The sequence below is a fragment of the Euphorbia lathyris genome, chromosome 4 (assembly GCF_963576675.1).
Source record: "Euphorbia lathyris chromosome 4, ddEupLath1.1, whole genome shotgun sequence".
NCBI lineage: Eukaryota > Viridiplantae > Streptophyta > Magnoliopsida > Malpighiales > Euphorbiaceae > Euphorbia > Euphorbia lathyris.
The window spans coordinates 84,420,750-84,434,385 of NC_088913.1; the positions used below are offsets into that span (position 1 = coordinate 84,420,750).

Sequence of the window (13,636 nt, forward strand, 5' to 3'; positions counted from 1 at the left end):
AACAGAATCTTCATGAAAATCTAACGGCAGGGACTAAACAGTTCACCGAGAAAAACGTTAGGGACTAAACAGTTCATCGAGAAAAAGGTTAAGGACCTTACCGTGTGTTTTTAAAAATACAGGGACTAAACAGTGTGTTTTGTCAAAATATATGGACTAATAAATTAATTACCCAAAAAATTATTGTTTAATACACAATTATTATATTAAAATGTAAAATTATATCTTAATTATCATATATTTAAGCAAAATAAAACATAAACATCAACATCTCTAATTAATACATTAATTAAAAAATAAAACATAAACATCATTATATATATATTCACATCATTAATCCCATCTTCTTCTCCAATCCCCAAATTTTTATTTTAGATTTTTTTTTTCAAAAATGAAATCTCCTCTTCCTGCTTCATCTTCCTCACTTCTTATCAGAAAAGCTCGTTTTTCTCCATATCTATTCACTCTTTTAGCTTTCATCGTCTTCGTCGCTATTCTCTATGGAGAAGATTTCATGTGCCTTCTCGGTCAACTCGACGCCGGCAACTCGGCTAGGATCTCAAAAACCGGTGAGTTTATAACTCAACTCGATTTATAATTAATTGAATCATGTATGTAGCTCAATTGGAACATATGGAGTGAGCAATGCAAATGATATTTGTGTATTTTTTGGGATAGAAAAGAAGTGGGAGAAACTGCCGTTCGCGGTCGGAAAGACACCGGAAAGTTGTGATGTGTTCAACGGAAGGTGGGTGAAGGACGAGTTAACTCGGCCGATTTATGAAGAGTGGGAGTGTCCGTACATTCAGCCGCAATTGACTTGCCAAGCACAAGGCAGGCCTGATAAAGATTATCAATATTGGAAATGGCAACCTTATGGCTGTGATCTTCCAAGGTTAGTTCCTTCCTTTAGATTAAGAGAAGTTTAATTCGGTTTTTATCGTATTTTATCGTTACATTCAACCCGAATTCATAAAATTTCAATGAATTTCTTCGTTAATTTTTTTTTTTTTTTTTTTTATTAAAAGCTCATAATTGGGCAGAGAATCCGACCGATATCCCAACTATATTTTTCATTAATTTCATTACTATTTACTTAAAATGATAAAATTGAATCAAATTTTCTACTATAAAAGTAAAATTGAAAAAAATTAGCTATTTTATTTGATAAGAATAAAATGAATATTTTTCTTGTAGATTTAACCATTATCCCTATCTCTTAAAAAAAAAGTCATAATCGTTAAATTTGTATTTGAAATTATCAAGAATGATATCCTTATCGTACAAAATAACCTAATTTTACTTTTACATTAGAAACTTTAACTTAATAGAAAATCTAATTCAATATCTTTTTTTAAGTAAATATGAAATTTTAATCTAATTTTATTTTTACAGTAGAAACTTTTACTTAATAAAAAATCTAATTTAATATCATTTTTTAAGTAAATACGAAATTTTAACGTAATTTTACTTTTACAGTAAAAACTTTAACTTAATAGAAAATCTAGGAGAGGCCCTAAATTCTAATAAGAGATAGATGCGGGCTTAGTTCAGTTCAACTAAACGCTCACCTTGTCGACTTTATTCCTTACATAATTTTTTTTTTGCTAATCCAATATCTTATGGTATTAACAATCTCGTCTTTTTTGAGTTTGTTTTCGGCTCTTTTAATTGATTCGTAGGATGCTTTGTTCAATATCATTTTTTAAGTAAATACGAAGAAAGTTATAATTTTTTAATGGGACAAAATTGAACCATTCGAACTAAAAGTTTCCAAATTATTCTAAAAAAGAAATTGTAGAGATTTTTAAAAAAAGGAAATTAGAGATTTATATATATGAAATTAATGATGGGTTATATATATTATTGTTTGATGAAAATGCATTTTGTGATAATATATATTTAGTAGTTTTTTTATAAAATTTTTGTGTCGGATTTTGAGTTGGTGAACAACTTATTTAAGATTTTTGATGTTTAATTAGAATTTATACGTAGTTAATTAATTTATAATTATTTCAACAAGAAAAAGTGATTAAAGCTTCTAGGCCCTTTCCCATTATATCGTTAGGGCTTGATTGGATGGGAGGTTGTGAAGGGTAAATAAAGGAAGGGAAGGGAAGGGAAGGGAGAGTAAGAGGAGGGAAGGGGAAGGGAAACATTAACCTTACCCTTGTTTGGTTGGATGATAAGGGTTTATAAAGGTTTGTACCCTTCCCTTGTTTGGAATGAAGGGTTTGTAAGGGAATGAAACATTATAAAATGACTAAAATGTACATAGCAATCATGAAGAGAGAAAGCACAACATGAACTCTAAAAAAATAGAAGAAAATTGACTTAAATCAACGTTGACGGAGTTCCACCGGTGAGGAAGAGAAATCGGGAAAGAGGGGAGGAGGAAGTGAGAACATAGATCATAAATAAAATATGGTTTGGGTATTAAGTAATTTTAATAAGGGCAATATTGGAAATAAAAGTTTGAACCCTTTTAAACTCTCCAATTTGGTGGGTTTGAAAATTGAAAGAAAATTGAAGAAATCTAACCCTTCCAAACCCTTGTCAAACCCCTCAAATTCCTTACCCTTCTAAATTTATTTCTCCCAAACAAGGATTTCCACAAACCCTTACTAACCCTTTGTTTACTAACCCTTCCAAACCTCTCAACTAATCAAGTCATTAGAGTATTAATTTTTATATGGTAATTAAGATGAATAAAAAAGTAGATATTTTTTATTTTTTTTTTCATTTTTTTTATATCATTTAAATTTGTTTATAAAGAGCAATAAAATACTAATTAAATTATTAAAATAACTGATTTATTTTTAATATTTTTATATTATTGAATATCTTATATTAATTAATGAGAGAGCAGTATGTCTTTATATATGGAATTAAACCCTAATTTGGGACTGTTTAAAAAAATAATTATTTAAATAGTATCGGTTAAAAATTAATTCCATTTAAGGGGCTGTTTTATAAACTATGGTTAAAAGAATTCCATTCCGGCGCATGGCACACCGTAATGGTTAAAAAGAAAAAACAAAGGAACTCTGGTCCCTTAATTAATGTTGCAGGAATCCTACGGGATTCCTGCAACATTTGGGCAGTGGCTTTGTGAAGCCACTGCCCAACTCTCCTCCCTTCTTAGGGAGGAGAGAATTTTTTTTTTTTTTAAATAATAAAAAAAAATATATATATACTTTTTTAATTAAATATAAATAATAATAATAGATATAATAATTTTTATTGAGATAAGTTTCAAATTCAAATCTAAAGAATGAGATAGGGGTCCCTGTTTCTTCGACCGTCGGAACCACTATGTTCACGTGTAAAATCGTCTCACAACCGAACAATCATATATTCACCATTGGTTGATCCTGATATTTTCAGTGAATGATAGATTTTGTTTAACACATAAAATAGTTTAAATTTAACCTAACATTTACAAGCAAGATCAATTTTAATATAGCGTTACCGAAATTTGAAAAATCTGATTTAACTGTTATTTAATTGTCACATTAGACTTTCCAAATATCAATTACAGTTAAGATATTTAATTTATTACCAGTACAGTTATAAAAAATATGTTAAATTTTATAACTGTATTGGTGATACATTAAATATCTTAGCCGTAATTGATATTTGGAAAGTCTGATGTGACAACTAAGTAACAGTCAAATTAGTTTCAAAATTTCGATAACATTGATCTTGCTTGTAAATGTTAGGTTAAAATTGACCTACTAAAAATTTAACTCCCAAGTAACATCAATTTAGCTCTGTGTTATCGAAAATGTAAAGCTAGTTTGATTATTATTTAGCTATCATATTAGACTTTATAGACAAATTTGTTGATAAATTGAACCTGTTTCGTAATATTTTTCGTTAGTTATTTGTAACTATATTAGTAACACAATATATTTTAGACACATTTGACAAAAAAATGTGATTAACTTATAACTGGCTGACTTATAATTTTTTAGCATTTTAACTGATTTTTTTATAAATATATTGGTAATACATTAAATATCTTAACCGTAATTGATATTTGGAAAGTCGAATGTGACAGTTAAACCAGTTTTTTCAAAATTTTGGTAACACAAGATTAAATTTGATCTTATAAATATTAGGTTAAATTTAAACTATTTTGTACGTTAAATCAAATATGCATTTCACCGAAAAAAATTGAAATTTTGGATTTAGAGCCAATTTTGGAATGCTAATTTAGCACCTGATCATTATTTTTTGGAAACAGTGGATCGGAACGACCACAGTCTCAAATTTCGTGGAAACATGAGGGCTAAAACTACTCGTGATTATAATAGTCCATACAGTCAGAAGGGCACAGACTCCCTATCTCTGTCCATATGATTGAATTTGACCATTATACCAATAAATATTATTATTAGTAATTTTTTTTATCTATTATTATTATTTATATTTAATTAAAAAAAAGTATACATATATATTTTTTTATTATTTAAAAAAATAATAATAATTCTCTCCTCCCTAAAAAGGGAGGAGAGTTGGGCAGTGGCTTCACAAAGCCACTGCCCAAATGTTGCAGGAATCCTACGGGATTCCTGCAACATTAATTAAGGGACTCTGAGCAGAGTCCCTTTGCTTTTTCTTTTTAACCATTACGGTGTGCCATGCACCGAAATTGAATTTTTTTAACCATAGTTTATAAAACAGCCCCTTAGATGGAATTAATTTTTAACTGATACCATTTAAATAATTATTTTTTTAAACAGTCCCAAATTAGGATTTAATCCTTATATATGCATGGGTGAATGATAGAGTAGTATGACTCCTTATGTGCGAGTCAATTTTTTCATTTTGAGATATCTTAAATTTTTTTTATAGTAACTTCTTTTTTACCAGATTAAAATTATATTTATATTTTTAAAAATATTAAGGATCAAATTTTATATTTAACGCAGAATCTTAAAAATGTTTAAGACGGTTTGATTAGTGTCATACTTTAAATGAATTGAGGATGAGAAGTGAGTCTTAAATATCTTAAACTGGTTAATGAGAGAGTTATATGACTTTTTTTTTTATATATGTGGAACAATACACTCATTCCGAGCTACTTTTTAAACGAATTAAAACGTTTATTTAATATATTTTTTCATAAAAGTCCATTTTCATGCTAACATTTTTTTAATTATTATAGCTTAATTAGAAATCTTCACATAAAAATAAATAAATTACCATCTACAAAGTTATATAATAAAAAAATAAAAAAGATATTGTTTCTTTGAAAGAAATTTAAAATTTGATTTGAGTATTTAAAGACGCCAACTCGCTTTAATTAGAGAGTTCAAGTTCAAGTGATAATGTTTCTGGAAAATATTAATCGAAAAAAATCCATCTACAAAATATTTCACGAGTCCGTAACTAATAATAATAATTAGTGGCGGATCCAGAAATCTATATTTGAGAGATCTAATTTTAGGTTTATTGTTAGGAGTAATTTTTCGAAATCCAACCCGTGAGAGCTGGACAAATTTTTTTAGCCTCCAGTACATTAAAACTTTGTGGTTTTAGTATGTTGGCTAAAAATTATAATATTTTTACGCTTTTTTTTTATTTGTAGCTATAAATTATTTATAATTTTCATAAAACTTAATTCAGATTTTTTTGATAGGAAAAAGTTTAGGTAAAGGTAGGTAAATTTAATTCAGATTTTAAGTTATTTGAATCTCGAAAGTAAGAATTTGATATTTTTTTCAATGAAAAAGAGATATAAAAAATTAACCCATTTAGAAAAATAAATTTCAAATAAATAAAGCTTTATTAAACACAATGAGTTTGGTGAGAATTGAACCCATGACCCTTCACTTTAAAACAAAACCCGGTTAAATAAAAACCAATATTCAGAGGGCTATAAACTAACGATATTAAGGGCGGAACCGGTGGCCGAGAGCTTATGGCCCCCGGACTCTGGGCTGGCTCCGCCCCCGATAATAATAATAATAATAATAATAATAATAATAATAATAATAATAATAATAATACCTTAGGAAATGCTTAGCCGGTTGTTTAATTTGGATTCTCCGCCTCATTGCCGGCCGTTAACCACCACGTAATGGCGGTGAACGTGCGAAGTTCATGTGCATGAGAGAGAGTTGACATATGCTCTATTTTGTGAGTTAGTTGGGACCACCTATGAGTTCAAGTGGGCCTACAACCAACTTCTCACGTAAACACTAAATAATTGACATATTACATTCATACACCCTGAAATTTCATTTATTAACATGAAATTCATCCTGATTTCTTTCCTAGTCATTTTAACCGAATTCTTCTGACAATAATAGATTAATAATCACTAAAATTGACACATAGATTACACATACATGCATATTTTGAAATATATGTTATCAAATCCAATCCGATTAAACCGATCTGACCTAGGTTAAAAAAGAATGGGTCCGGATTGATGTTTAACGTATTTGCTCAGATTGAATGACATGTCATTTAAAAATAATATCCACATAGAAAATTTGTATGAAGTTTCGTGTATGTATCGTTTTCGATGACTGTTATTACCGCAATTCAATCACATGCAAAATTGGATTGATGTTTAGAATGAAATTGTAAGGTGTTAGTGTCATTTTTTATAGTTGGAGGACGATGGATGTAATTAATTCTGATAGAATTTGGTCGCTGTTATCCTTTCACTATAATTTTAATTTCACTTTTAAATATTATTGCAATTACTTTACATCGCTTTCATACAAAATTAACATTTTACTATAAAAATATCTATTATTAATAAATTAAAAATTATTAAATGAGCTTCCTAATTTTTTAAAGTTGTTTAAAATAACACCTCTTAAATCCTATATAGCAATTATAGATTTAATCAAATTAAAATATACGATTACTTTAAACTAATGCAAAGCGAATAAATCACTTTAAATAAATTCAACCAATTAATATAAAACTTTTAACAAGTTTGATAAGAAGTTATTCCGTCATTTTCAAATTTGCGGAATCGAATTTTTATTTATATTAGTACTTTTGAATTTGTTATTAATATTAATGTTGGTGTAAATTATGTTGGTGTAAATTAATTAATTAATAAATGCAGATTTAATGCAAGCTTAATGCTGGAAACACTAAGAGGAAAGAGGATGATGTACGTAGGAGATTCATTAAACAGAGGACAATATGTATCAATGATTTGTCTTCTCCATCGTCTTCTTCCTGATGAATCTAAATCCATCCATACTTCTGGTTCTCTCACTGTCTTCACTGCCAAGGTATTTCTCTCTCTTTCTTCCTATGTTGCACAGAAACGGGAATTGAAATGAAAACATAAACAGATATCGGAAAACGTTATTTCTAAGAAAAATTAGTTAGGAAACAGTAATGGAAACAGAAACGGAAATGGATAAGAAACGCGGAAACGCTAATGAAGAAGAGTTTCCGCGCACTTTCTTTTAATTCAATGAGAGAAAATACTACTTCAAAAATCTAACTTCGAAATGATTAAGGGGGTGTTTGGTTGCTCCTTTTCATACTACTTTTTGTCTTTTCACTTCAAAAGGGAGAGTTTTTGGTGTTTGGTTAGTGACCTCCTGTTTGCGTTTTACATCTGAAAAAGCAGTATGGAGTGTTTGGTTAGTGATCTTCTGTTTGCCTTTTACACCCGAAAAGCAGTCTTTTACAAAAGCAGAGAATCTCTGCTTTTTGAAAAAAATGCTTTTTCCAACAGCAAACAGCAAACCGTACCAGCAACAACAAACCGTAACAACAAACAGCAAACCGTAACAGCAAACAACAAACAGTAGGTAAAACAAACGGGCCCTAATTAAATCTAGGGTAAAGTACAAAAAAAAACCCTGTGGTTTCCGACTTTTGCAAACAAAGTCCCGTGTTTTAAAAGCGTACAAACGGGGTCTGTGGTACCAGCCATAACAAAGAAGAGATTTTTTATGGATGCCGTTAAGTTGGGTTGACCTGACACTTTGACTGAAAATTGCACCAAGGGCAATTTCATCCTTTCGCATCCCAATTGTGGTATAAAAGGCTTAAGAAATTCCATCCCCCAAATTCGCTTTTCCTCTTCTTGTTTGGTCCATACAGCTTTTGGTTCAAAATTTCCAGGATTGCAGTTCATTGTGGTATGTCTTTAAGTATTTATAATGGTTTTAAGTATTGAGTTGGTAGGCTTTGTTGGATTGCTATTGATGCTTGGGAAAGTTCTTTCTCAATTTTCTGTGCACTGAACTAAATTTGTCAAGTAAAATTTTCCAAGCATGATAATTGCCCTTGGTGCAATTTTCAGTCAAAGTGACAGGTCAGCCCAACTTAACGGCATCCATAAAAAATACATTCTTTGTTAACGGCTGGTACCACAGACCCTCGTTTGTACGCTTTTAAAACACGGGACCTTGTTTGCAAAAGTCGGAAACCACAAGGTTTTTTTTTGTACTTTACCCTTAAATCTATTTAAAAATAATAATAATATTTAACCAGATAAATTTTATATTTAGTTAATAGAAAATTTTATCGGAATGATTTGACAGTTATTTAGCTATCATGTCGATTTGATTTTTCAAATAAGTTGAAATGGTTTTGTATTTTGGTAAGTTGTTTATAATTGTTTTAATAACATAATAAACATTTTAGACAAAAAAAAGAGATAAATTGCACCCGTGGTTTTTTAAACTTCGTTTTGTTTCAATAAAGTTATTGCAATAAATTCAGACGGAAAAAATCATTTGAATAGTGTCACAACCACCATGGTGAAAATAACTCTGACAGTCATGTGGCAACCATATGTATGACATGTGACGACTAAAAAACTAAAATATTTGGTTTTTGTTGTCAAGTGATAGCTTCAAGCGGTTGAATTAAGTAAATAATAAATCATTAAATAAAAGTAAATAATAAATATAATTTTTATTTTTTTTTGTTGTTGTCGTCTGACTTTTATATTATACGTGAAAATCAATTATTTTTAACATGATTATCATACAAAGGAGTTTGAAATAAAATAAAATTTGGTGAACTTTTTAAAACTAACTCTAAACTAAGTCATCCATACAATTAACTCTTTTTTTTAATCAATTGTGGTGAAACTCTTAGCCTGTTGGTTGAGAGCTTACCTATGATCCTCTAGGATCATGGGTTCGAATCACATGGATGAGGGTTTTCTTTTCTCTTTAATGTAATCTTCATTTGTTTAATATAAGTGCATTGCGCACAACTTTTTTTTTTTTAAAAAAAAAAACTTATTTTAGCTGATTGTTTGTAATCATGTTAGTAATAAATAAATATTTTAGACAAAATTAATATTGATGTTTAAAAGGTCTAATCTGACAGTTAAATAACAATTCAAATAACAGTAAATTAGTTTGTTTAAATTTTCTGTTAATTATAAATAAAATCGATCTTATTTAGAAGAAACGTTAGGATAAAATTGTACGTTTATGAATTTTATTTGGATGCATATGTATATATAACAGGAGTACAATGCAACAATAGAATTCTACTGGGCACCATTTCTTCTAGAATCAAACTCAGATGATGCAGTGATCCATAGAATATCAGACAGAATAGTAAGAAAAGGTTCAATCACTAAACATGGCAAAAATTGGAAAGGAGTTGATATTTTAGTTTTCAACACATATCTATGGTGGATGACTGGCCTCAAGATGAAGATCTTGTAATTCCTTCATTCCCTTCAATATCCCATTATTTTTATTTATTTATTTTTTTAAAAAAAAGACAAGAAACATATTCACCCTTAAATTTATTGAAAAAATTAAATTTTACAAAGCAATCCAACTTTGATTCCGTGATAAAAAAAAATTAGCTCAATTTTACCATTTTAAACAAAATTATCGTGTTGGCATTTATTTATAAAAGGGTAAACTTGAACTAATTTTTTTACCATGAAAGCAAAATTGAATTCTTTTATTTAAAAAGGGTAAAATTGTACTTTAAAAAATGTGATTTTTATATTTATTTTGTTTTTGATAAAGTAAGTTTTATTTTGTTTTTTCTACCATTGGATGAGCTTACTTTGTCAAAGTTCATCATCATCAAATGGTGGAAAAAACCAAGTAAGCCTTACTTTATAAAAAAATAAAGTAAGCATAGCCTAACCTTAAAACAAAATAGTCCGATTTTACCTCTATGCAAAAAAATTTAGTGCGGTTTTACCATTTTCTAATTCCGACACTAATTTTTTGTTGTATTAGAAATGACAAAATTGAACTAAGTTTCATACCATGAGAGTAAAGATGGATTTTTTTTACAATGAGGGTAAAATTAAAACAATCGGATTTTGCCTCTATACTAAAAATCTTAGTTCAATTTTACCATTTTTCAAATAATCCTGTCACTATTTTTCATCATCGGTATGTACTTAAAAAATGGTAAAACTTATTAAAATTTAATTATATTTTACAGCATGGAGGCAAAATTGAATTATTTTTTATGATGAAGGTAAACTTAATTTTTTCCTAAAAAAACCAATTTGGCTTTGGCAAAAATATTAGTTCAATTTTACCATTTTTCAAAGAATTGTGGCAATAGTTTTAATCTGTATTTACTTAGAAAATGGTAAATTAAACTAAATTTTTGTCTTGGAGATAAAATTGGATTGATTTGTGAGAAATTTCCCACAAAACGATCCAATTTTGTCTCTACGGTATTAAAAAAAAAAAAAAAAAGCATTAGTTCATTTTACCAAATTTCAAAGAATTTTATTACCAAATTTTGAAGTAAATTATATATGTGGTATACAATCTTTGTTATTTTTTCATATTTTGTTATACAACCTTTAATTTTGCACATAAAACTATACAAGATTTTTAGAGAGGTCAATTTACTGATGTGATGTGTTGACTTCGCGTTGATCGGTCATAATTACCGGCTATACACTTTAGTGAGAGATTATTAAAAGGATGTACAATTTTATATGCAAAACTAAAAGTTGTACACCAAATTATAAAATATGACAAATATTATACATCACGTATGTAATTTACTTCCAATTTTTGTCTATATTAATTAGAAAATAGTAAAATTGAACTCAATCTTCTGCAATGAAGACAAAATTGCACTGGTTTATATAATGATTGGTAAATTTTCTAATAATTTTAGGGTTAATTTGAACTTTATTTTTATTTTGATTATTAATGAAGAGTATGAAAATGATGTGGGAACAGGCAAGGGTCATTTGATGATGAAGTGAAAGATATAGTGGAGTTGAGCACAGAGGATGCTTACCGGATGGGAATGAAAAGCATGATGAGATGGGTTAAAAAGAATATGAATCCTAAAAAAACTAGAGTTTTCTTCACCAGCATGTCTCCTACTCATGATAAGTATGTTTTTCCTTCTTTTTTTTTTTTTTTTTTTTCTCATCACAAATTTTATTTAGAATATCCTTAAACTCGATAAAATATTTCAATTTTATTCCGACACGTGCAGAATATGAGATAAATTTTTTTCATGAATATACATATATCTAAGATCTGTTGTCACTGACGAGTAATAACATGACATATACGTGCATTTGAAATAAAATGATTGAAAAAAGAGTTTTCTTAAGAGCACCCACAATGGAGTGTCTCACTTGGTAAAAGTGATTCAATTTGTTGAATCATTGCATTGGAAGAGAGGGTCTCAATTGAAGAGAGAGGAAAATTGTATCACAAAAGTGATACAAGAGGCCATGAGATAATTATCTATTTGGCACTTTTATACACGCGCACATCAGTGGCTGAGATCGCGCCTCAGCAGTCGAGTGTGATACACACTCCTAAGAGGCGCGTTTAAGCTACTGATGCCCTGCTGTGGGCAGTTACTTTTATTTGTTTTATTTTAAATTGAAACAAACGATGCTTAATTAATTGAGTCCATATTCATTTGTATAATATTTTATAAATTGAGTCCACATTATTACCGTTGGACATTTATTGAATTATTTTTTTTTTTGAACCTGTTGAATTATTTTTTTAATTGTATTTTTCAATTGTATTTTTTTTAAATTGTATTTTAGTATTAATTGTATTTTCCAAAATATGTCATTGTTTTTTTTACCATCCACTGTTTCGTGCTTTTATGTATTGTTTCGGTAGAAAATAATTATAGATTTAATTGTATTTATTTTTTTAACTAATTTATAGATTAATTAAATTATTTAAATTGAATGATGAAATAATTAGATTAATTGTTTGATTGATAGAAATAATTTATTTGAAATGTGTAAGAGTTTTATGACAAGTGTGTCCTACATAAAAAGTGATACAAATGAGTGTAATGGAGATGTGGTTGAGTGTATTAGATTTTTTTGAAAAAAGTGAGTTTTTTGTGATATAATTCAAAAAAATTGTATCACCCATTGTGGGTGCTCTAATAGTACTGGTCCATCCACTCAAATAATGTCACATCAGCAGCTGGATTGACATGACATCATCTGAATGTAAAGAACTAGTACTGGTTCAACCCATTATATAAATTTTCTGTAGGCAAAGTACCAAAATAGGCTCAATTTTTATGGGGAATAGTCAATTACAAAACAATACAATTTCAATCTCAATGATTGTCAAATTGCAATTAAAGCCCTAACTAAAAACGATTGACACATTAGATGATTTTTTTTTCATTAACCTCTCTACATCTAAGCGCCACATATTTCATTTTAAATATAACTTTCATCTTTCAGCATACGAATTGATAAACGGTGTACTATCTAATGTGTCAATTTCTGTTGGAATTTTAATTGTACTTTTTGACAAATATTGAAATTCAAATTGTGTTATTTTACACGTAAAATTAAATTGGCTCTTCCTCAAAAAAAAAAAAAAAAAAAAACTCAAAAAAAAACCTTGAGACTATTTTAATATCTTGTCCCTTACTTTAAGCGGCTAATGTCGAGAGTATTTATTTTGGCAACTTTATCTAAAAAAAATATTTAAAAACTATTGTGAAGTAATTTTTGAAAGTTTTGTGAACAGGAGCACATATTGGGGAGGCGAACCAGGCGGAAACTGTTACAACGAAACAACATTGATTAACAACGCAACATATTGGGGTTCCGATTGCCGGAAAAGTATAATGAAAGTGATCGGAGAGGTGTTCGGAGAATCAAAATTTCCGATAACATTTTTGAACATAACACAATTATCGATAATTCGTAAAGATGCACACACTTCAATTTATAAGAAGCAATGGAATCCATTAACTCCTGAGCAATTAGCTAATCCTGTTAGTTATGCTGATTGTGTTCATTGGTGTTTACCTGGTCTCCAAGATACTTGGAATGAGCTTCTTTTTGCTAAACTATTTTATCCTTAATTACTATATTAATGATTTTTTCATGTTTTTTTAATCAATTCGATTGATTTTAGTTTGTGAAGCATACCCCATTTTGCTACCTGCAAATATATCATTAATTTCTTACACCATTTACTCATTTACTGAGGCATCTGCGGAACATGATTATCATATTTCTTTTATTTTATATATATATATATATATATGGATCACACGATTATGACACGATAATTCATTTTGACACCCCTTTACATATATTGGAGTCTCCTTTTATCAAGAATTCAATTCTACAATGATATTTAGAGCTGTTCATGAGTTGCATAAATCGACCTCA

At 28.8% G+C, this 13,636-nt stretch overlaps 1 protein-coding gene across 1 annotated transcript; it reads left to right on the plus strand.

The window, feature by feature from the left end:
• The first annotated feature begins 363 nt into the window (after window positions 1–363).
• Window positions 364–13,425, plus strand: LOC136225679 (protein trichome birefringence-like 33). Its single transcript, XM_066013785.1, has 6 exons — window positions 364–569; window positions 679–895; window positions 7,097–7,268; window positions 9,480–9,679; window positions 11,190–11,348; window positions 12,984–13,425. Exons 1-6 carry the CDS (start codon window positions 392–394, stop codon window positions 13,321–13,323), a joined length of 1,266 nt encoding a protein of 421 aa, XP_065869857.1. The 5' UTR covers window positions 364–391; the 3' UTR covers window positions 13,324–13,425.
• Window positions 13,426–13,636: the final 211 nt, after the last annotated feature.

Excerpts from the sequence above, each read along its gene's own strand:
- LOC136225679 (XM_066013785.1), top strand. The coding sequence starts at position 392 with ATGAAATCTCCTCTTCCTGCTTCATCTTCCTCACTTCTTATCAGAAAA. Across the intron at positions 570-678 it reads GGCTAGGATCTCAAAAACCG|AAAAGAAGTGGGAGAAACTG; the intron begins GTGAGTTTATAA and ends TTTTTGGGATAG. Across the intron at positions 9,680-11,189 it reads GGCCTCAAGATGAAGATCTT|GCAAGGGTCATTTGATGATG; the intron begins GTAATTCCTTCA and ends ATGTGGGAACAG.